General features: G+C 36.4%; 1 protein-coding gene across 3 annotated transcripts in view; it reads right to left on the reverse strand.

The window, feature by feature from the left end:
• Window positions 1-24,829, reverse strand: part of TAB2 (TGF-beta activated kinase 1 (MAP3K7) binding protein 2) — an 86,600-nt gene that overhangs the window by 14,247 nt on the left and 47,524 nt on the right. For all 3 annotated transcript variants that reach the window (XM_033405199.2, XM_033405184.2, XM_049695383.1), the window contains 2 exons: window positions 24,259-24,449; window positions 15,209-16,709 (listed from right to left, as the gene is read on the reverse strand). In XM_033405199.2, the coding sequence (XP_033261090.1) occupies window positions 15,209-16,709; window positions 24,259-24,360 (1,603 nt within the window). In that variant the 5' untranslated portion in view covers window positions 24,361-24,449. The remainder of the gene's footprint in view (window positions 1-15,208; window positions 16,710-24,258; window positions 24,450-24,829) is intronic.

Genomic DNA, 24,829 nt, shown 5'->3' on the forward strand with positions numbered 1-24,829 from the left:
AAGAAAATAAGCAATCAATCTTGTCGCATGAATGATGAATTGCTTGGGAAACCTTATTAAACCATAAAAATTGGTATATGTTCCTGCCATCTCTGGACAATGTGAGCTTCACTTCTTAGGACACTGGACTGGTAGTGAAGATACCTGAATACACTTCTATTAAAAGGCAGCTTGGGATGATTCTACCATGAGAAAACAGGCAGATTTTGGAAAATACAATAAATAACCTCTAAAAATGAAACAGTCAAGTCGATTAAACAGATTAGATTAATGCTAAACAGTCATCATCAATCAAACTCAAATTTCCATGAATCTAAAAAATAAGGAAAAGGCTATATACATTCAGGCCATTCAATCTGGTAGTGTATTCTAGAATCAGAATTAGGGTGTGAGGTGCGGGAGGCTAGTTAGGCTCAAGTACTTTAAAATTAACTTTAAACAATACATAATTTTTCCCAACAAAAATTTGACACTAATATAATCCACAGGTATTTCCTCTGTAATTCTTCTTTCTTACTTATTGGAAGAAAAGAGTATTAGGGCATTATGTTTCAAGTTTTAAAAACCATGACTGATTCTTGCTACCCTCTCCCCCATTTTAATATATATTCTAAGAACACAGGGCAGTGTTTTTGGAGGTACACATGTTCCTGGTAGAAAACTCTCCATGTCTCTGTACACCCATACCTACCCCAAGCTTGTTCTGTCAGGCTTTTATTAATTTGGTTTATTTTATTTGAATTGCAGACTTTTATCCCTCTATTTCCAAAATATAAGAATTCTGCATTAGGGTTTATTTTATTCTCTTAAAAAAGATGAGGAGTGGGCTGTTAATTTTTGAGTGGGATAATAAGAGGAGAAAGACGGAGGCATGAAGTGGGAATGAAGGGCAAGGCAAAGGAGAACTAGGAGTACGTAATACACTTTCCTTCATTTCTAAACCCTAACCACCTACCAACATGTCTCAAGTGGCATTAGACATTTGTTCAAATTAATGATTACTTAAAAGCAGTATTTCTTAAAAGTAATGGAGATTTTCTCCTTAAAAGTTTTTTCCTAAATATGTACAAAAAAAAAAACCCACAACTTTTAAAAAATACATTTATTTATTTATTTTATTTTTGGCTGCGCTGGGTCTTCATTGCTGCGCACAGGCTTTCTCTAGTAGCCGCGAGCGGGGGCTACTCTTCTAAAACACATTTACTTAGTGGTTCTAATGATATGTGATAATTCATATGTGTGCTGAATTAGAAAATAAGATATACATTTGTTATATTATTTAATATTATATATGGAGAGGGGATAAGAACAGATTTTCTGAGAAATTGAAACCCAACCTATATTACACTCTGAGTGGTCAAAATTCATACCACGAGGGCAGGGAGAGAACCTCAAAGTAAGGAGTTATAACAATTAAATACGAAGAATCAATTATATTAGAGAGGACTTCCATTTAAAGATGATTGAGCATTGCATTTACATAATCTTCTGCCTCCTGAAACCCCATGAAAATGACAGAGGAATAAAACTGATAGAATCCAACAATGATAAAAAACAGGAAGAAGGCAATAAATGGACGAGAAATTTCAACAAGTTTCTGGAGAATGAAAGTAGATGAAGTGGTATAGGTTTATGGAGGAGAAAGCTACAGTCTCATAGACAAGTACTGTACTGCAAAGAGGCAGCTAACTTGCCTGCAGAAACCTAAAGAGGCTCCAGACTTTGGAGAATGAAGGTAACAACAGAAGGCAGAAGTGAGGAGTGGGCCAGAAAAGGGGGTTAATTGGATGTCTCTATGGAACAGCTGATCTCTCCCCATCCTGTGGAAGGGCAGGTAGCTGTATGCTTATTCTCAAGGCTCCTTCAAACACACATTTCTCAAGCTGGTTCCCATACACAAAGAATGCTAGGTGGTGATAGTGGAGTGTTCTCTTGCAGAAGGCTCTTCACTTATTCCTCACAAAGCAAAGTCTGCCAAGTGACGAGTCTCACTTGCTTACCCAGGGCTTTTAGCCCTCATAGTCCTTCATTCTCAAATATGAAGCAATAGCCAAGGATCACCACACATTTGAGTAACATCTGACATGTGAAAGACCTAGATAAAGAGATAGACTAAACCCAGACTAAGTGAATATAACTGAATAGGGAGATGAGAGAACTCAACTTCTAATGAACACCATTAAGAGAGTTCAGACAATGAGCATCCATAAAACAGCAATCTGCTATGAAAAAGGAATCGGAGAACTAGCTCTTAGAAATTAAAAACATTACTGCTGAAATGAACATTTCATACATGGACTGACAGAAAATTTAAGGAAATCTCAACTACAAAACAGAAGGACAAGGAAGTGGGATATACTGAGAATATGACAATGAGAAATAAATAGAAAATTGGTCCAGGACGTTAAATAGCTGATTAAAATAAGTTCTGGAAAGAGGCAATAAGAAACTGGAAATCAGGAGATTTCCTGGTCTGAAGGGAGACGCTAGCCTTCAAACTGAAGGTCCAATGAATGTAGAAAAATGGACGATTAAAAAAAAAAAGACCTATACGTAGATACATTACTGTGGTCTATATAGAGTAGTTATACATAGAATATATGTGTGTGTGTATATATATATATATGTATATATATACATATATATATACATATATATATATGTATACCTTGATAAAATTAAAATAATATCCAATTATATACAAGTAGTTAAACCATAATAAGGCACAGGTAAAGACTATGCTGCAGCTTCATTTGTAATATTTGCATTGTAATAATATTTTAATTATTCAGCCAAATCACATTAATTTTCCCTATTCTGGAATCCTAAATTATTTAAATCGTAATGGAACTGAAATTACTTTTTGTACTAGTTCAAAGGGCATTAAGTAAATTACTACCATGAGTGAAGTGTGAAGGAAGGAAACAAAGGGAATAAACTACATCAAGAGCTTACATATTATTACTTCGTATTTATAAATCATTTCACACTAAAGGGGAATCTTTTTTTGTTAGATGAGTTCATTTCATTTTTCACTTGGAAAAATTCAGCATTTTAGATTTTTCATGATAAAGTACATTTCTCAATTAAACTGCAATCTCCTTGAGGGTAAACATTTTTGTATCATCTTGTATCTATTTTTAACCCTGAACATTGTAGGCACTTGATAAATACCTATTAAATGTAAAATAACAACAATAATTTGACTTTTAATGGATAGTAAAATGAAATAGAAATGTCTAGGAAATACTGTTAAAACAAAAATTGGACATTTATTTTAAAGTCTCCTTGAATGTGTACTTCTAATACGTTTTACTTAGCAAAATTTTAATAATTTTAAAATATGGCAAGACTTTTTTAGGTTGCTCACACTGCAGAAAGATGGCTCTTTTATATGCCAGTTCTACTAAGGAAATAAGGGTTATATTTAACATTTCAATCATACAACGATTTCTTCAGTTTTCCAAACTTAACTATCTACCTTGTCCTTTTAAATAGACAAAAAAGGAGGAGGAATAACAGGTAGAGAAAAAATACTCAGTATGTTTTAAATCTTCTTTCAGTCAAAATTAAATTTTAATGAATAAAGGTAATTTACGCATGCAACGCCCCCTGGTGGTTGTTAAAATAACTGACAATTAGTTACTTAAAATACATACTAAGGCTCTTAAAACCGCTTCTATAGGCATACTAGATATTTCACACAGCAATCTCGGAAAACGTAGTCTTTACCGAACTTTGGCCAGCTTCCAATAAACAATGGAGACAATTAATTACTCAACTTTATTTGTAAATAGAAAAACTCACCTGAAGTTTCAGACAGCGCTAGCTTTACTAATTTTAGGCATTCTATAAATGTAAATGACATCTAATTTCTCCAGAAGTTAAAAAAAAAAAAATAAGAGAATTGGATGCGCATATTAAAAAAAAGATGCCTTTGCCATTGGAAAACGTACCAGGCATTTATGGATACAAAGATTTTAGGCTTATTTAAAAAAAAAGAGAGAGAGTGAAGGAGATAAACTTTATCACTGGAAACATAAGACACTTATTTCTACTGTCTTTAAAATTTTTGTCTGTCAGGGCAATTTTAAATGCCTAAGTGTGGTACCATGTGGCCTAAGTCATTGTACCCCAAAAGGCACAATGTCACCTTCTAAAATAAATCAAGATTTCTCTGGACTGTAACTGCGGACAGCAGGGATATTTAGATGTTTTATATGCCACTGTATAATTACAATCACTTATTTGGTGATTGAGTCACAAGATTCAGAGACAGCAATTACTCTTTAAAATAAAGCATGCTGATGTTTTAATCTATTTTGCCACTTTTAAGGACAGCTTGAAATCAGATCTTGCAACAGTGTTGCAACTGGGCCTGTAATCTGGGCAACACATTTTACAACAAAACCATGAAAATAATGCTTAACCTCTGTAATTATTTTTAAGAAATTTAAATTACTTATATATTAGTATTAATAATAGATGAGTATGGGACCCCTGCTAGACAACTTTGTTGTCATTTATTTGCATATAATTAAGATGCTGCATGCACTCTTACAGCATTATGATACAGATACTGTCTAAAAGCTTTGTTTTAGAGAAAAAGAAAACTGGGGCCTACAGACACCTAAAGAGCCTCAAAGAAATACAACTGGATGAACCATAATAGGAATTGGGAATGTTTATAGCTTAGAAAGATTTATACTTTAAAAGGGGATATGGTAGTTATTTTCAAGTTTTTGAAGGGATGCCATATGAAAGAGAAATAAGGCCAGTTCAATATGATTTCAAGGAGTATCACTATAACTAAAGAGGAGATACACACAAGATTTTTGTTCTTTTCTCTCAAAATCTTGGAGTGGAGAAGGGCTTTCTAAACATAAACAGAAGCCAGAGGAAAAAAAGATTAAAAAGTTTGAATGTACAAAAATAAAAAAATTTATAAAACAACAAAAAAATTTATTGACCAAGTTAAAAGTAACAACATATTAGAAAAAACAGACTAGGCACAAAACAAGCAAGTTCACAAAATAAGAAATACAAATGGTTTAAAAATTAATACATGAAAAGATGCTCAACCTCACTCATATTCAAAGATGCAAATTTAAAAACACCAAAACAATATATTTTTACCTATCAGACAGACAAAGATGTATTTTTTTCAATCACCTACATAGTGATGGGTGGGAGAAAGAAGAAAAGGACATTCTTATAAATATTACTAAAAATGTTCCCCATGTATAAATATAGGAGTATAAACTGGTAGAATCTCTTTAGAGAGAGTCTCAAAATTAAAACTGGCAACATGCACTGAGGCGGTCATCAGTGTCCTTCACCAAATATTTCTGCCTCTCTGCTTTCCAGGTATGTGGTAGAACGGCGCCTCTCCATTCTCTCTGAATTAGGGGTGGCTATGTGGACTTGTTTTTTCTAAAGAGTAACAAGTGTCGGAGCAGAAGCTTAAGGAGTCAGAGCTGATTTGCTGTATGTCCTTTGCCTTGCCTGAACAATCACGGAAGCACAGAGATGGAGCTTCCCTTAACCTGGGTACCTAAGTGAGGATGATGTAGAAGGGCCCACCAGCTAATCTAATTGGCAAGTGAACTAGAAATAAACCTTTGTTGTTTAAAGACACAGTTTCTTACAGCAGCATAACCAAGCCTAAATGATACATCTATCAAGATTAAAAATGCACATATCCTTTGACACAGCAGTTTTCCACTCCTGGGAATCTCTTCTGCCAACATATTGGGTGTAGGCAAAATTTGTATGCACAAAATTTTTACTGCAGCAGTTTGTAAAAACAAGACCCTAAGATCTGTCAAAAAAGGACTGATTAGAGATCATGGTACAAAATACTATGCAGTCGTTGTCGTCTTTTTTTTTTTTGGGGGTACGTGGGCCCCTCACTGTTGTGGTCTCTCCCGTTGCGGAAGACAGGCTCTGGACGCACAGGCTCAGCGGCCATGGCTCACGGGCCCAGCCGCTCCGCGGCATGTGGGATCTTCCCGGACCGGGGCACGAACCCGAGTCCCCTGCATTGGCAGGCGGACTCTCAACCACTGCGCCACTAGGGAAGCCCTATGCAGTCATTTTTAAAAGAAGCAGATCTGCAATGCCTGACATGGAATACTCTCAAAGAGATAAAAACAAAAACACTGATAAAGACGGAGAGTAAAATACTATGCTTCATTTGTATAAAAAAAGGTATAAATATACATATGCTTCATATACAATTTCAATTTCTAGAAGAACACAAAATGAACTGTTTGTGACCAGCTACTGGTTGTCTCCGGGGAGGGGAACTTTCCATCATAAACCCTTTTTGGTCTGTTTGCATTTAAAAAAAAAATCAAGTATATTTAGAAAAATGTTTTGGTGTAATCCCTATAGAATCCTAGCTGACTTCTTTGTAGAAGGTGACAAGCTGATTCTAAATTATATATGGAATAGCAGGAGACCTCAAAGAGCCAATCTAAAAACAGAACAAAGTAGAATTTACCTGCCCCAATTTCAAAACTTACTACAAAGTAACAATAATCAGTGTAGTAATGGCATAAGGATAGACATACAGATAATAAAAAAAACCCCTGAAAGTCCAGAAATAAACCCATGTGTTTACGGTCAACTCATTTTCTACAAAGGTCCCAAGACCATTCAATGGGAAAAGAAGAGTCTTTTCAACAAATGGTGCTGGACTGCTATATTTAAAATAGAGAACCAACAAGGACCTACTGTATAGCACAGGGAACTCTGTTCAATATTCTGTAACAACCTAAACAGGAAAAGAATTTGAAAAAGAGTAGATACAAGTATACCTATAGCTGAGTCACTTCGCTGTGCACCTGAAACTAACACAACATTGTTAATCAACTCTACTCCAGTATAGAAAAGAAAAAGAAAAGGCCACCTATGGTACAGGAGAGAACTCTGCAGCAACAACACAACAGCCCAAATGGTGATGGGACATCTGGACTGCCACATGCACAGGAATGAAACTGGACCCTTATCTCATACCATTACACAGAAATTAACTCAAAATAGATGAAAGACCAAAATTTAAGCTCTAAAACAATAAAACTCTCAGGAGAAAACACAGGGGTAAATCCTGATGACCCTGGATGTGGCAAATGATTCTTAGATATGACAGCAAAAATATAAATAATGAAAGGAAAAAGATAACTTGGGCTTCAGCAAAATTAAAAACTTGTGCTTCAGGGACACTATCAAAGTGACAGGATAACTCACAGAATGGGAGAAAATAGTTGCAAATCATATAAGGGACTTATATCTAGAATATACAGAGAACTCATACAACTCACTAATAAAAACAAATAACCCAATTAAAGAATAGGCAAAGGAAATAAACAGGCATTTCTCCAAAGAAAATATACAAATGGCCAGTGAGTACATGAAATGATCCTTGACATCATTAGCCATCAGAGAAATGTAAATCAAAACCACAATGAGATACCACTTTACAGCCACTAGGATGGCAAGAATCAAAGAAAAAAGCAACTGTGGTGAAGGATGTGGAGAAATCAAAACTCTCGCACATTGTTGGTGGGAATGCAAAATGGTGCAGCCACTGTGGAAAACAGTTCATTCCTCAAATGGCTAAACACAGAGCTACCACAGGACCCAACAATTCTACTCTTATGTGTATACCTACACATATGTGTATACATATGTCCACACAAAAACTTGTACACAGATGTTCACAGCAGCATTATTCACAATAGGCAAAAGCTGGAAACCACCTAAATGTCCATGAACTGATGAATGAATAAACAAAATGCAGTATATCTATACAATGGCATAATGGGCCATCAAAAGGAATGAAGTCCTAACACGTGTTACAAGGTGGATGAGCTTTTAAAACATTATGCTAGGTGAAAAAAGCTAGTCACAAAAGACTACATATTATGTAGCTCCTCTTATATGAAATGTCCAGAATATGTAAGTCTACGGCGACAGAAGGTAGATTAGTGACTACTTAGGGCTGAGGGTGGAGGTGATGGGATAGGAGGTGATAGATAAAGGGTACAGAGCTTCTTTTCGAAGTGATGAAAATGTTCTAATATTGGTTGTGGTGATGGTTACACACATGTGACTATACTAAAAATCACTGACTTGTAACACTGTAAATGACTGATGAACTTTATCTCAATAAATGTTAAAATAATGACTAAGACTTTTTAAAAGTAAATTAAAAGAATGAAATATTCGTACATGCTAAAATAAAATGATCTTAAGATGTTAAACAAAAAGTGTATATAATATATCCCCAAAGAGTATGTTTATGTTATACATACTGTGGAGTATGTACATATTATATAATGCCACATATATGTATTTATGTATACCCATATACATATATATTGCATTCCCATTAAAAAAAAGTGTGTGAGACAGAGAGAGAGAGTAATTATAAAGGGAAGGAGGATCAAGAACTGCTAATGGAGATTACCTCTGATAATTAAACAGTGGGATGGCTGGGGGAAGGGACAGGTCAGGGGTCAAAAGGAGACATTTTTATTGTATCTTCCCTTTTTTGGGTTAAATTTCTTTTACCATATGGATATGTTATTTTCATTAATACTTGTAGAAAATTCAGTTTAACATAGGAAATAACTTGCTAGTAGGCAGAACTCTTCAGAAATGGAATGTGCTGCCTTAGGAGGCAATTTCTCCCTCAGAAAGCACGCAGTACACAATGGGTTTACGCTTGACAGGGGTCCTGCAGGACCAACTGCTGGATGGGTAAGTGGACTGGATAACGTTTGTTGCAGAGTTCTAGATGAAACAAGTCTCTTCCAGCCTTGAGATTTATTCCAAATTAAAAAGGTAAGTAGTCTTAAGACCAGGAAGAACCTACGAGAAGTAGGCCAGATTCGAAAGGAAAAAAATTCTTTAAGTGGTTTGAAGTCAAGCTTAACTACTGAGTTAATTTAATGTGACCTCAATGTCAACATAGTGAGTCAACGTTCGAAAAAATGCATTTCCAATCAGCAGGTGAATCAGAGTCAAAGTGCAAATTTTAAAATTTAAATTAATTTCTAGTTCCTTTTGAAAAGAATATCTAGCCCCCTCAAGTTTTGTCATGATTAGCATTTTTATTAAATCTCATTAAATAGAAAGGTGTTGTGATTTGGAGGGAAGTACTGCTGAAAAAAATGACAAGGAGGGGCTTCCCTGGTGGCGCAGTGGTTGAGAGTCCGCCTGCTGATGCAGGGGACACGGGTTCGTGCCCCAGTCCGGGAAGATCCCACGTGCCGCGGAGAGGCTGGGCCCGTGAGCCATGGCCGCTGAGCCTGCGCTTCCGGAGCCTGTGCTCCGCAACGGGAGAGGCCACAACAGTGACAGGCCCGCGTACAGAAAAAAAAAAAAAAAAAAAAAAGACAAGGAATGTGAAAGTCCAATAAGCTAATTTCCTCTCATACATTTTCTTATTTGTATTTCTATTTTAGGTTTAAAGTCATAGTTGCTGTTTGACAATGTAATGGGACCATAAATATAACTGGAAGAAAAAGTATTAAAGTATCATTAAAAATGCTTATTAATTTAGCTAGATCAATGCCATAGATGCTTTCTGTAGCGATAATGGGGAAGATGAAATCATTTTTGGCAGCAATGTTAGTTTGGTAAGAGCCTCTGGCAACTGTAACAAAACACAGACCACAGGCCACTGCCCCCAATCCCCTACCATGAAAACTGGTTTGAATGAGTGGAGCATTTGTTCTCCACACCTACAGAAGTTTCCAGTGTTACAAAAAGCAAACTTCTATGAATGGGGGGAGGACACCGGAAAGTCTCAGGAGACAGTGAATGATTAAGGACTAAAGTATAATTTACTTCCTTTACAGGGGGTGATGGTGATAGACTTGGTGCTGAGATGAGCAGGGTCCCGAAAGAAGCTTCATTAACTGTCCTCTTTTTTCATTCTATAGCAGAGGGCGTATGAAACAATAGATCTTTAAAAAGAAATTCTCATTTTTGAAATTTTTATTGTAGTATATTTATATTTCAAATGTTAAATGATAAATGAAAAATAATGCGTTTTGTTTACCACATTTATTTAGGCACGTTCTCGCCTCAATTTGAGAAAAGTATTTTCCCATGATTCTAGTACCTGGCTTAGCTTGCTCTTCTACTCTGAAACAGTATGATTCAGGAGCTTTAGAAAGATCAATTTCACTGCAGGAGGCAGGGATATTTCTTTTCTCTTTATTACCCACACCACACAAATTAGAGTTCAGAAAAGATCCTTACTTAAATATCAGTATTATTTGGGTCACCTCATTTAGTGCTGTGTAAACTGTAAAGCATTACACATGTATAAGTTAACATCGCAAGAGATGCATTTTGCTGGAAAGAACAGTCCTTTGATTTGACTAGAACCAAGTCAATGAAACACTAGATCAAGATTTTGACACTGGATGATACAGAAATCTTGGTCAACACCAGTTCCACGTTAAACAGAAGGAAATGAGATAAGAGGTTGCAGAACAGCACCCACCCCAGTACCGTGTGCACATGCAGATAACACAAGGGTACACAGCCATACGAATGTTAGGAAATTCCTTACATAGGTAGGTACGCTTAAAGAAAGTGATCATGGTTGTTATAGCTGTTTGGAGGTTGTTCAGTAAAGAGAAATAATTTGAGTGGCCCATTCTGGGGAAACCTGTTTTTTTTTTGTAGGCTTTGAGCTCTCAAAACAGATCCCTTATTCATTAGCAAAGCTTTTTTTACCTTCAGGTGTCTTTATAAGGTCTTCCGGGACTTCCCTGGTGGTCCAGTGGTTAAGACCCTGCTTCCACGGCAGGGGGCACGGGTTCGATCCCTGGTCGGGAAACTAAGATCCCGCATGCCACGCAGTGCGGCCAAAAATAAAAGAAAAAAATAAAAAGGTGCTTCCTACATCTACCAAGGTTATTACTTTATTGTTTCAAGTTATTTCAAATTATAGCTATATATTATCTATATTGTGATTTCTTTTGTGATAGCTGCCTGTTTTTATTTATTTTTATTGAGTGATCTTCTAGTTCCATGCTTCTCAAACTGAGGCATACACAGCCCCTACAGTGGTGCACCAGGGGTTATATGAAGGTACAAGATAAACCTGAAGCATCTTTCCAGAGGGTTTATTTTGAAAATCTGGAAAGACAGTGCCATGGGCTCTGTTAACTGCCTACGTGAGAGTCCTGACGCTGCTACTTGTCCTTTGGCTAGGTATTTAACCTATCTGTTCCTAAGTATTTTAAGCTGAAAACAGGAATACTACTAGTGCCTATTTTATAGTTGGTTGTGAGAAATAAATGGGCTTTCAGAACAATGCCTAGCACATTATAAGCTTTCAGCAGGTATTAGCTGTTATATATCTTAATATTAGATTATTCATTTCCCCGTTGAGCAAATATAAGCAATGATGGAGAGACAGGAAATGCTGGGGGGTGGATTCAGATAGGGAGATCAAGGATAGTCTCATTGAAAAGGTAGACTTCTGAGTAAAGACTTGAAGGGAGTGAGGGAGTTAACTGTGGAGTCAGGGAGAAGAGAATTTCAGACAGAGGGAATAGCAAGTTCAAAGGCCCTAAGGTATGCCTTCTATGTTTAAAGAATAGTAGCATGAAGGCCAGCAGGGCTGGAACAGAGTGAGTGAGGTGGTAACTAAAAGGAAAAGAGATGGGGGAGAGGCAGTGGATGGCTGAATGAAATAGGTAGTGATCATGTGCAGAGGAGTCATATGATCTGACTTATGTTTTAAAACTGTATCCCAGTGGATGCTGAGTTAAAACAAGACCATAAGTAGGCAAGGGTGAAAGCAGGTAGGCTACTGCAATAATTCATCTAAGAGATGACAGTAGCTCAGGCCAGAGTGGTGACAATGAACGGGGGTGGTAAGAAAAAAGAATTCTTGATATACTTTGAAGGTTAGAGTTGACAGGATTTATCGTCAAATTAGATGTGAAATATGAAAGAAGGAAGGAGTCAGTGGTATTTCTGAAGTTTCTGGCCTGATTAAGCTGCCATTAATGGAGATAGGAAGAGTAAGTTCGGGGCAATGTCAGAAGCTGTTTCAGACAGAGTAAACTTGGGATGCCTAGTAAACATTCAAATGGAGATGTTAAGTAGGCAGTTAATTAAACTGCTTGAAATTCAGGAAATAAGTCCAGGTTAGAGTTACAAATTTGGGAGCTATTAGCATAGAATAATATTTAAAGTTATGAGGCTGGCTGAGATCATCTAGGGAATGGTAAGGACAGAAAAGAGAGAAGGCCCAAGGATTGAACTCTGAGGCTTTGATCTCACTTCTTTGAACAAAGAAGTGGAAGAACAAAGAAGTGAAAGGTCAGAGAGATGAGGGAGAACCACCAAAGAATAAAAGGAGAGGTAGAATCCTAGTGTATTATCCTATAGTAAGTCAAATGAACAAAATGTTTCACAGAGAAGAAGGTGCTTGACAGCGGCAAACGCTACTGATACAGATCAAGGAAGACAAGGGCTGAAAGACCACTGGGTTTAGTAAGGATGCTGTCACTGATGACCTTGACAGGAGCAGTTGTGGCTGACTGCAGTGGGAAAAATCCTGACTAGAGAAGACTCGAGAGAGAATGGGAGAGAAGTTGGAGTTAGCACATTTAAGCAATACTTTATTTTCACACTCCAGTTAGTATACAAATATCTCACATCTACTTTAAACAAAAATTCCCCTTATCAAGTTATCTTCATAAAATAAATTACTCTCTGGGGGTGGTGGTGGGAGGAGGAGAGACACAGGTGAGGGAGATTAAGAGGTATAAACTTTTGGTTATGAAATTCTGAGTCACAAGCACAAAATGTACAGCATGGGGAATATAGTCAATAATTATGTAATATTTTTGTATGGTGACAGATGACAACTAATCATCGTGATCACTTTGAAATGTACAGAAATATTGAGTCACTATGATGTGTACCAGGAACTAATACAGTGTTGTAGGTCAATTATACTTCAAAAACAAACAAAGAGACATCAGATTTGTGGCTATCAGAGGTGGGGGGGGGCGGAATTAGATGAAAGCAGTCAAAAGGTACAAACTTCTAGTTATAAGATAAATAAATACTAGGGATGTAATGCACAACACAGTAAAGATAATTAACACTGTTGTACGTTGTAAATGAAAGCTGTTAGGAACAAATCCTAAGAGGGACTTCCCTGGTGTTCCAGTGGTTAAGAATCCGCCTTACAATGCAGGGGATGTGGGTTCGATCCCTGATCGGGGAACTAGGATCCCACATGCCGCGGGGCCACTAAGCCCACGTGCCTTAACTACAGAGCCCACGCGCTCTGGAGCCTGCGCACCACAACTACTGAGCTCACCTGCTATAACTACTAAGCCTGTGCGGTATGGAGCCTGCCGGCCACAACTAGAGAGAAGCCTGCACGCTGCAACAAAGAGCCCAGGCGCCACAAAGAAAGATCTCGCGTGCCGCAACTAAGACACGATGCAGCCAAAAAAATAAATATTAAAAAAAAAATTTTAAAAAAGAGAATAAATCCTAAGAGTTCTCAGTCAGAAGGAAAACATTTTAAAAATCTATTTCTTTAATATTGTATCTATATGAGATGATGGATGTTCAGTAAACCTACTGTGGTAATCATTTCATGATGTACATATGTAAATCAAATTATTATGTTGTACACCTTAAGCTTATACAACGCTATATGTCAATTGTAATCAATAAAACTGGAAGAAAAAATTTACTCTCCATTTAAGAATCAGTAACTATCCAAACACAGGAAATCTACTATTTTGTTGGAAGGAGAGGAGAAGAAAGGACTTTGAGGGAAGAACAGGAATTAAGTATCAGTGGAAAAAAATACTGTTATATTAAAAATAATTTACTGCCAAAACTAAACAAAAATGGTTCCAGTTTAGTCACAGATATATGGAAAATAAAGTCTCAGCACAATTTCTAGTGAAATCAGAATCACCCATGGAGCTTTAAAACACACATGGGCACCCATGCACACGTGCACCCAGGCTTCACCATTAAGAAGCTCTAATTGAGCAAGTGTGGACTGAATCTGGGCATTTTTATGTTTTGAAAGCTTCGTAGGTGATTACAGAATTTGAAAGCACCACAGCCTAGCTTGGGTTGTGAATCACTAGAATATAATTGTTTAAAACATAAAATAAACCAAAACAATCAGGCTCCTCTAAGAAACTCAGCAGTAAAATCACTACTTTTAGAAATTCTAAAAACGACAAGTGGTACTAATAGTAGTAGGAGGCTACATGCTGCATGGGGGTGATACAGTATTTTCCAATCTATAATACTTGGAACAATTCATTGGCGATATAAGGATGACTGAGATACATCCTTACTCTAAAGGACTCCAGCTAATTTACAAAACCTGAGTCAATAGTCAAGACAAACATCCTCTCCTTTTTTATCTGAATGAATTTAACAGTTTCCTACGGAAGATTAAATAACTTAAGGGGTCAGATAAAATGTGATATGATAGAAATTATCTCTAATTGAATTAATATAGATATAATTTAGTATTACACCAATATTAACTAGCCTGTTCCAGAAAAGGACAATCAAGTGAGATAGATTTAAAACTAATGTTTTCATTCACAATTCCGAACAAAGAGAAAGGTTGCACTAACTGATGTTTAAGGGAGACTGAAAGAAATAAGTACCAGGAACAGGATTCAAATTTCTCTTTGAGTTATTCAAGAATTCACAGCAATTTAAATTTTGTTATAAAATAAGACAAGTAATGTTGTATTAGAAAAATGAAGAACAGAGAATTCTTCTGGTCAAAGAAGGCAGATTTACTATATTAGTTCACTAATCTCTTATTAAAATGTTTTTATGAATTTTTATTTGAAGAAAATTTAAGGGGAAAATCTGCATCACTACAGGTGACAGAGTTACTGAAAAGAAAGTTTTATAAACGTTAAGAAAACAGACAAATCAAGAGTTGATTATTCTGAAGATCTGATAAGGCTACCATTCAAGCTTCAAGTTATAAGATAAAACTGATATCCAAATTTATATGAACACTCTCAAAGGTTCTTAAGATAGTATTATTTCAGGCAACATTTAAAAGATAAAATAATGGTGATATCCACTTCTGCAGTGAAATCAAATGTACACCAATTAAGCCCAGAATGGAAAATGATCCCATTGCCAATATTATTATTACCTTGTGTGTAGGCAGCATCATCAGATCCCATACTCAACTTCCGTGCTTCACTTATTCTATCCACATGTGCTAAAGCAGGGTCCGTGAGGTGCTGAATATTCTCTGTTTCTACATAATGATCAGGATGGTTCAGCAGATTTGTAAGTTCAAAGGTAGGGGACACCACCCCTGGTGAAACTGCAGGGGGTTTATTGGGAGAAACGGTAATTTTGAAAGTATATTTTGTATTGGGTTGAGTGACCACCACTCGAGGAGAAGTTGCAGAGTTATTGCCTATTGCTCGACTTTTGGGAGGGTGGTGATGAATAAAGGCAGGCCCCATGCTCACTTGCCCGGACATGTTCCTGGAGGCAGCAGATGCTCCAGAGTTTGTGGATATGAAGAGAGTGGGCTGATTCCGCATGACCTGCTCATCTCCTGTGGTGGCATTAGCTGAAATATAGACCTTAGGTTGACTACGGGACATCACCTCATCGGTATTTGGGGGACTGGCAGCTATGTAAACAGTGGGTTGATTTCTGTTTAAGGTCTGGCTGTTGACCGAAGAGGAACTGCTGGAGGTTCGAGGTCCAGAAGAACGCAGTTTCGAAGAACTGCTTCTTTGCGGGGGTTCAAGTTTGATTTCAATCTGGTTTTTCCGAGGTCCTGTTGAAATATTCTGAATGTTATATTGGCTATGGGCAGAAGACTGTGAGCTACCAGACGAATGAATTGTTGGTGGCTGTGGAGTAGTAGGTGAACTGATGGGCATGTAGACGTGAGAGGTCTGGTGGCCTTGCTGATTTGGCTGCTGGGCTGAGGTATGTGGCAGAGGATTAGATGCAGGATATGTAGTCCAGGGACCAGGTTGTGAAGGTTGATAAACTTGTTGAGGGTTCATGGGATTAAACTGAGATACCCAGCCAGAATGCTGTTGTGTCTGTCGAGTTGTACCACTAGGAGTTGTAATGTAGGGCCTAATATAGATAGAATTTCCCTGTGGACTGTTAAGTACAGGTGGAGGTACACCATGTATGTGCAAAGACGTAGGAGTATTACGACCAGTCTGGATATTTGGGGCTAAAGTTACCATAATGGGATTAAATCTTGGAGTTTGTTGAGAAAGGTTAGATGTTCCTTTGCTGCCTAAGTGAAATCCAAGATGTGGTGCTGAATTTGAAGCACCAGATGTACTGGACATTCCAAAAACATTAAAGCCTTGAGGAACTTGAGCTGGTGCTGTCTGTGGCTCCTGCTGAAATAGTTCATTATTGGACTGACCACCTTGAAGTTGTCCATCACTAATGCTGTGCGTTAGAGTCCTACTTCCATTCATTCTATTTCCTTCTCTTCCATGGTGGTAAACATTCTGTGACTGCAAGTCCAAGTTGAGAGAAGTCATGTGATTGCGTAGACCAGAAATTCCAGAATCATCCGAAAAATTCAAGTCTCCTTCACCGTAAAGATACCTTGTACTCTCCTGAGAGAGAACTGCACAGCAGGCATCCAGGTTATTATTATTCTATAAGACGAAATAAAAACAGCTTGTGTTAACAACCAGAAGCCAATGCATACACTCTCATCACTACTTAAATATTACACGATTAACAAGAGATTATTTAATACAATTATAACAGATACACTTGAGCTCTTTTACTTGAGAAGAACTAGTATTTATGCAAATAGTTGAATTAAAAATCCTCACTACTAATGTAATGGAAAAGTTCTCTAACTAGCAATAGCTAAAAGTGAACAAAGTCAGTATTCTGTTTTAGGAGTTATTTTATAGTAAAATGGAGTCATGCAAATATAGTAAAATTACAACTTAATTAAAAATGCAGTTTGAATTTTGAACAAAATATAAGCATTCAACTTAAGCATATAATATTGTATAATTAATATTTTGCATATTCATGTGCTATGTAATTCTTTTAAACCAATGACCTTTTAAAAACTATTATTTGTGGTATTTAAATTAAAAAGTTCTAAAATTCATAACAAAGGCATTACAATTCCTTATGTGCTTCCTCTTGTGTTAAAAACAAACAAGCCACATACATATACAAATGTAAGATCAAGGTAGCCTCCAGAGTAACTGAGATCACATCTTTGCCTTTAGATAGCATCATATAATTCTACTCCAGAGAAATGAAAAACAAAACAAAACAAAAAAACAATTAGACTGTTTCTAAAGAATTCTCAAAAGAAACTACTTATAAATTATCCATAAAAATATTTACTGAACACCTACGATATGTACATCATTCTGTTTGAGACTGTGGAAGACTCAAATGATGTATAAAACCAGACTTTTCCCTAGAAGAGCTTGCAACTCAATTAGGGAGACAAACCATGGATTTATGAAAAGGTAACATTATTAAAACATGAATATATGTCAAATAATAAGTGGTATTGAAGTTCAACAGAGAGTTAATACCGTAGGCTACCGCAGAAAGGACTGTGTTAATGAGGGAGGTATAATCTCATGGGTTTCACAGTATATGTAGGACTTGGATAGGAAAAAAGGCATTCCTGGTGAAGGGAATGGCATGCCTAAAGACAGACATAAATGTGATAGTAAGGAAGAGTATGTTCTAAACAAGGTGACTGGAGCAGATCTGGCTGGAGTTAAAGGTTTGTATTGGAAATTTTGTGGAACAAATTGTTAGAAAAGCAGATTGGGGTTAAATAATTGGGGCTTGTTAAAAATGAGTTATACTAGAGTTTGGGCTTTAATACAGGCAATGGGGAGAGCCACTGAACATTCATTAACAGAGAAGTGAAGACACAAAGGGTGTTTGGGGAAGATAAAGAACTCCACTGATACTTAAGATGAAGAGGAAAGGAAAACTTTTTGCCAAGAAGATCGGTTAGAAGATATGAAATAATGACTGATGGTGGAAACAAATTATGAAAGACTACAAATAAACAGTCAACACAATTTGGCTATAAGGGAGAAAGAGAATTCAAAGACAGCTGGAAGACAAAGAGCCTGACAGAAAGGGGACAGTTTTAGACATAAAGAGGATGAATATAGCCAAGTTAAAATGTCTACAGGTGGTTTGACATGAGATAAAATCTTATTAGAGAAAATGGAAGTAAAAGGCATCTCGAAGTCTTGTTAAGAAATGGTAGTCCACAGTTTGACCAGATAATACGAAAGAAAAGATTAGTGAGCAACGTTTGACTTTTTTTCTTCCCCAAACGAACACTTCAAATCTCTCATGCTATAAAAATCCTTTTATCCTACACATAACTCTGAATTGATATATACTAGTTTTTCAAAGAAAATTTAAAAATTCATCACAATCTTTATCAATTGATTACTCCTTATCATAGTTAGACCTTATCTTTTGCCAAACCTAACTGATGCTTTTTGCTTCAAGCTAAGTTTATTGCTATTCTTAGTAAATTCTTCTCCCTCCTAAGTCAAAGCTCACAAAGACCTCTTCTTCTCATCTCCTTTGCCAACATTCCCAAATTAAAATGTATATTCCCTACTAAATCCAACCCCACACTTCCTTTTTAAAAGCTGATACTCCCATTTAAAAAGTCTTCTTCTCTAATTCTCTTGAGCTCTCAAAAATCCTTTCAATTCTTTATAATCTCTCATTATTTAATATGTCCTAGTCCCAGCTATGCCATAACTCACGTGCCCTTAGGTTTTTTACTCTCTACAGACATTAGTTTCTTATCAGCAAAACATAAAAGAACTTACAGGGATTTTACAAGGCTACAATAGGATAAAAGGAAACGTACCTTTTATTAAACATTTTATTTTGGAAAATTTTAAACACATATGAAAATAGTAAATATGACAAACTCTCCTATATGCATCATGCATCTTTTAAAATATCAATATATGGCAAATCTTTCTTCATCAAATGTGTAAGCCCCAGCTGCTCCCTTCATCAAGCTAGATCAAGCCTGACATTATTTAATTTCCATCTGTAAATATTTCAGTATGTATCTTAAAACATAACCACAGTGCCATTATCATACCCTAAAATAATCAACACTTAAGATCGCATAATATCCAAATAGTGTTAAAGTCCCTTGATTGTCTCATAAGTATCTTTTTAGTTAGTTTAAATCGGGATCTAAGCAAGGTCCACATATTTCATTTGGTTGATATGCCTCTTAGATTTCTTATAATAATAATTAATCCTCCACTCTTTCTCAAATTTTCTAAGCCATTTGTTTTTTGAAAAATGATCATTTGTCCAGCAGATTTCCCATCTGGATTAGCTGATTGCACCCTGTGGTATCAATATTTTCTGTATTTCACTGTGAACTAGAAGGTACAACTAGAGGTATGCGCAGGTTCATGTACAAATTGTTAGCAAGACCCTGTATGGGCTTTATTTCATAGTGTATCACACAGGAGGCACAATAATATATCTGCCTGTCTTTTTGTGATCTTAAGGCTGATTGGTAGGTTCTGATGTTGTCACAGCTTGATCCAGCTAATGATTTTTTTTTGTGTGTGTGTGTGTGTGTGTGTGGTATGCGGGCCTCTCACTGTTGTGTCCTCTCTCGTTGTGGAGCACAGGCTCCGGACGCACAGGCTCAGCGGCCATGGCTCACAGGCCCAGCCGCTCCGCGGCATGTGGAATCCTCCCAGACCGGGGCACGAACCCATGTCCCCTGCATCAGCAGGCGGACTCTCAACTACTGCGCCACCAGGGAAGCGCCAGCTAATGATTTTTATCAGCCAATGATAACCACTGTTTAGAAACTTTATCTCATTAGGGGTTGCAAAATGGTGCTATTGGTGATATTCCAAATATAAGATTCCTTTCTCATGTATTAGCTGCAATTCTTCCTCATAGAACTTGATCTCTTTAACTATTTACTTACTCTTTGCACAGAAGAGGCAGGATAAATAAGTTCTCTTTACTGGCTTTTAGAATAATGAATTGGTGCCCTAGCAACTTCCAAAGGTGACACTTATTTTCAGTATCATTATAAACTCCTGTATCTTTAACATTTTGATATGTGTCAACTGATTGTGGTCATTATATCCTATCTTCAGCCTAGTGGGAATGACTCCAAGTTGGCTCCTGTGTACATATGACACGAGCCCATTAGTCTTTCATAGCTTCCTTGCTTTCTAATATGACAAGATGTCTAAGATCATCTTGTACACATCTTATCCCAGACCTGGGACCAGCTGTTTCTCAAAGAAGCCCTGGCTACTTATAGTGGGAAACTGTATAGGACTCCCTTTAAGTGTATCAAAAGAGATGGGATGAGTTTTTAAAAGGTTGAAAAATCACTGCTTTTTTATATATATACAAATGTGCATTCTTTTCAAAACCACGAAAGAGTCTGAATCATTATTTTCAGTTCATCTTTCATTTTTCTCCAAGCTTCTTGCACAGAGACATTACAGATAATATCAAAGTATACACTATAATCATCCTTCTCAAACTCTGATTCATTCACTCTTTCAACCGATATTTACTGAGCATCCCAGTAGGATGTAGAAAGGAATATAATCGCTGCTCTTAAGGATCTCACAGTCCAGTGGAGGAGATTAATGTGTATGCAAATAAATATAATGTACAATGGTAGGTGTTTTAATAGAAATATGAATAAGGATTATGGGTGGAGAGCACCTGAGAAGGCTTCAATTAAGGATATGGTAAGTAACACAACATATTACTTTGAAAAGAAATAGCAATTTTTATTTATTTATTTATTTATTTTTGCGGTACGCGGGCCTCTCACTGTTGTGGCCTCTCCCGTTGCGGAGCACAGGCTCCGGATGCGCAGGCTCAGCGGCCATGGCTCACGGGCCCAGCCGCTCCGTGGCATGCAGGATCTTCCCGGACTGGGGCACGAACCCGTGTCCCCTGCATCGGCAGGCGGACTCTCAACCACTGCGCCACCAGGGAAGCCCAAGAAATAGCAATTTTAAACTTACAGATTTAATCGTCATATTAAAAGAATTAAAAACTAGTGAAAATTTCAGTTAAAAAAATTAAAGTGTCAACTATGCAATATTTTTACACTATTCTAAGTTATGATTTAATTACCAAATTTTAAAGATATGAATTACATCCACTGATAACATAGCTATCTTAGAGAATCCACAGCACAAGGAAATGATGTGAGTAGTTCCAAAAAGAGGGGGCTGAACAGTAAACAAAGTCAGGAAGAGAACAGAGGATAGATATTTCTGTTCTCCTCCTAAGAACATGTATACAAAGTGGTAGTGTGACATGATTCTTTAGCTACTAATTTTCAATATTCTATATACTTTTTTTTTATCTAGAAAAGTTCTGAACCAGTATATTATAGGGAGGATCCCTCCAGAGAAAAGACAGCCTACCCAACTGAGAAAGGGAGAGTGGCTCTCAAAAGAAAGGCTGTCACCAAATAAGAGGTGTTTATACTACATTTAGAGGTAGCTTATTTGCCGTTACAGTTTAAAAGTAACTCTAAATTTGGGAAAACTTACACCTTAGTTGTATCCCCAGAGGAGCCCTCCCCATTCCTTGCTTGTCACATTTGTGTTATATCAGCTAAAAGGGACATTATTCGAATGATTAGCAACTCAATTTAAAGAGAGTTGGGTGTTGGGAAGCATGCCATACGGAGGTTTGTGTTTGTAAAACCAGATTAACACAGTGAAAGTTGATACTACTGGGGGCCCAAAAGAAATTCTAAATCATCTATTTTCTATTTTTTGGTAAAGTTGAAAACATGTTTACTTATTTTATTTTTTAAAAAACTAGGTAATTCATTTACAAAGATCAAAACAATATTAAAAGATACACGCTGAGAAGTCTCACTCCCATCTGGCCTGTTCCTCCTTGCCCACCATGGGTAACCATCTTTTATTAACTTTGTTTTTAATCCTTCCAGTATTTCCTCATGCAAACAGGGGCAGACGTACATACATGTGAATATTTATTTATAGATGTATTTACATACATCTATATATACTGCTCTACATTTTTTTTTTAACTTAATATATCCTGAAGATCATACTGTAAGAGTTTCTCTCTCCTCCCTCCCTCCCCACCCCCTCCATGTTCTGGACAGTTCTTTCAGTAGCAAATCTTATACAATCTTATTGAAGAACCTATATATAATATTTTTGTAGTTTTCAATGATTCACTGAACATTCTCAGTATAGTCTTATCAGAAAATGCTATTTGAAAAATTAGGAAGAGGTACCTGAGTTCTAGGGGAAGATACCTTCCCCTATCTCTGCTTCTTCCCATACTTTCTTTAGCTTCTGACTCCATTTTTATTACCCTTTTTTCCTCTTTCATTTCGCTGCACATCCGATATCAACAAATATGGACTATTGATTCATTCACCAAATATTCACTATGGGCCTTCCACTATTATTACTGTTATTCGTATTGGTTGCTAACATTTATTGAGCACTCATTATGAATCAGGTATCCTTAGTTGCTTTCCTGCATTATCACATTTAACTCTCTGTGAACTTTCTTTATTCCCATTGTACCCCTGAGGAAAATGGGGGTCAGAGAGGTTAATTCAATTGCTGCTAATAACTGTCAAATCTTGAACTCAAGTCTCTATCAGGAAAATATATACTATTTGTTATTATTTAAATTTTTAAATTTATTTCCCCCTAGCTTTAACTGAGGTATGATTGATAAATAAAAATTGTATATATTTTGGTTGTACATGATGTTTTTTAAAGGTATACAATGTGATGATTTAATATACATATACATTGTGCAATGGTTACTACAATTAACACATCCACCACTTCACATAGTCAACTCTTCTTTCCTTCCTTCCTCCATCCCTCCCCCAACTCTCCCACCCTGGCTTCTTTCTTTCTTTTTTGGTGGTAAGCATACTTAAGATCTGTTCTCTTAGCAAATTTCAAATATACAATACAGTATTATTAACTCAAAACATATGCTCTTAAACAATATACCACAGAAAGAGCCAGACGTGTTTGGAGAATTCCAATCAGTTGAGGATGATTATAGCATAGGGTGTGAGGGAGGAGGGACTGGGTAAGAGATCATGCTGCAGAAGAAGGCACGATTTTAGATCACAGACCTAGTATGTCCTAGTCAAGATATATAAACTTTACTCTGAAGGGTATGGGGAACAACCATGAGGTTTTTAAACAGGTAAATATGATAAAACCTGCATTTAAAAAGACATTTCTAGCAGAAGTGAGGAGGATAGATAGGAGCGACCAAAGCTGGGTTAGACTAAAGGTGGGTAGACCAATTAAATGTACAGATAAAAAGATGATAGGGTGTGAACAAAATGTAGTCACTTGATATCAAGTACAGATATTGAGCCTTTAAAGTTTCATATAATTTCAAACTTTAAAAATCATTCATCAAGAATAAATATGTCTGAAACCAAATCACTTTTTTATATCTCCATTTTAACAAGCTGAAAAATAGTTCTTGATAGAAAGGTTTCCAGTTTAATCAAATGAGAAGGTACACTATCACTAACTATTTAGAATTACGGATTTCTAAAATTGTACGTACTAAGAAAAATGTAAAAATTTATTAGATAGTGGTATTAATTGGAAAACTTAAAAATAAACATTTTTCTTCTTTAGAATTGGGACTTCAGGCATTGTCTAGTCAAATTTCCTCATTTTACAAATAAGAAAACTAAAGTACAAAAGAAGGCATATTACTTGTCAAATATGTTTAGGGTGCCCATTTAGGATTAGATCTCAAGTTTCCTGATTCCTTATTTAATGATTTTCTCACTTTCATATGAAGACCTGGAATTTTTAAAAGTTCTGGCAAAATGGGGAAAGGGGGGAGTGAAGCAAGCTCATAGTAAGTGTGGACCATGTATCAATGCTTTATATTGAGATCTCATTTAATCCTCACATCTACTTTACAAGGTAGGTATGATCCATATGACAGATGGGGTACAGAGAGCCTAACAACTTGCTAAAGGCCACATGACTATCAGACACCAAAGCTCATCTCTCCATCATAGTACACTAATGCCAAAGAAGATAAAAGAGTTTTCTTTCAGTGTTTAAAAAAATACCAAGTTTGTATTAATAAATTCAGAAATCATTGAACACTGACCTGTAACATGCACCTGGATACAACAACTTCAGGTACTTCAGGGAATTTTTGTCGCAGGTCATGTAAAACCTGAAAATCAATTTGGTGGCTTCCTTGGGCCATTCGTATATTGCCTGATCAGGACTATTTGTACAGTAGGCAATTCTAGGCCTTAGTGGAAACAGTACTCATCTCTTCTGTCCAAGCATTTTCTGTGAAAGAAAGAAAAAAAACTTTAATGAGAACTGTTATAGAATGAATATTGTTGTGGATTTAAAATTTCAATACAAAAGGGTATGTGCTTTAGTACCTAACATTTAATATAAACTATAAAAATATTATTTAGTCCTATAATGCTTCCCATATAGTTATACTGTCTTTTCAGTTTATAACTACTGGTGGCAAACTTTAAAATGTTCTAATTCCTATGTATTTGTATGCTTTATAATGGCTGTGCCAAAAGGCATTCAAATAAGAAACTGTCAAGGTTGTTTTAAAATGGAAAACTGAGTAACTTTACTGATTTTTTTCTTAATGATCAGAGGACAGTCTAAGGTAAGTAATCTTGTTTATTCTACTTAAAATTTTTAAA

The sequence above is a fragment of the Orcinus orca genome, chromosome 12, assembly GCF_937001465.1.
Source record: "Orcinus orca chromosome 12, mOrcOrc1.1, whole genome shotgun sequence".
Classification (NCBI taxonomy): domain Eukaryota; kingdom Metazoa; phylum Chordata; class Mammalia; order Artiodactyla; family Delphinidae; genus Orcinus; species Orcinus orca.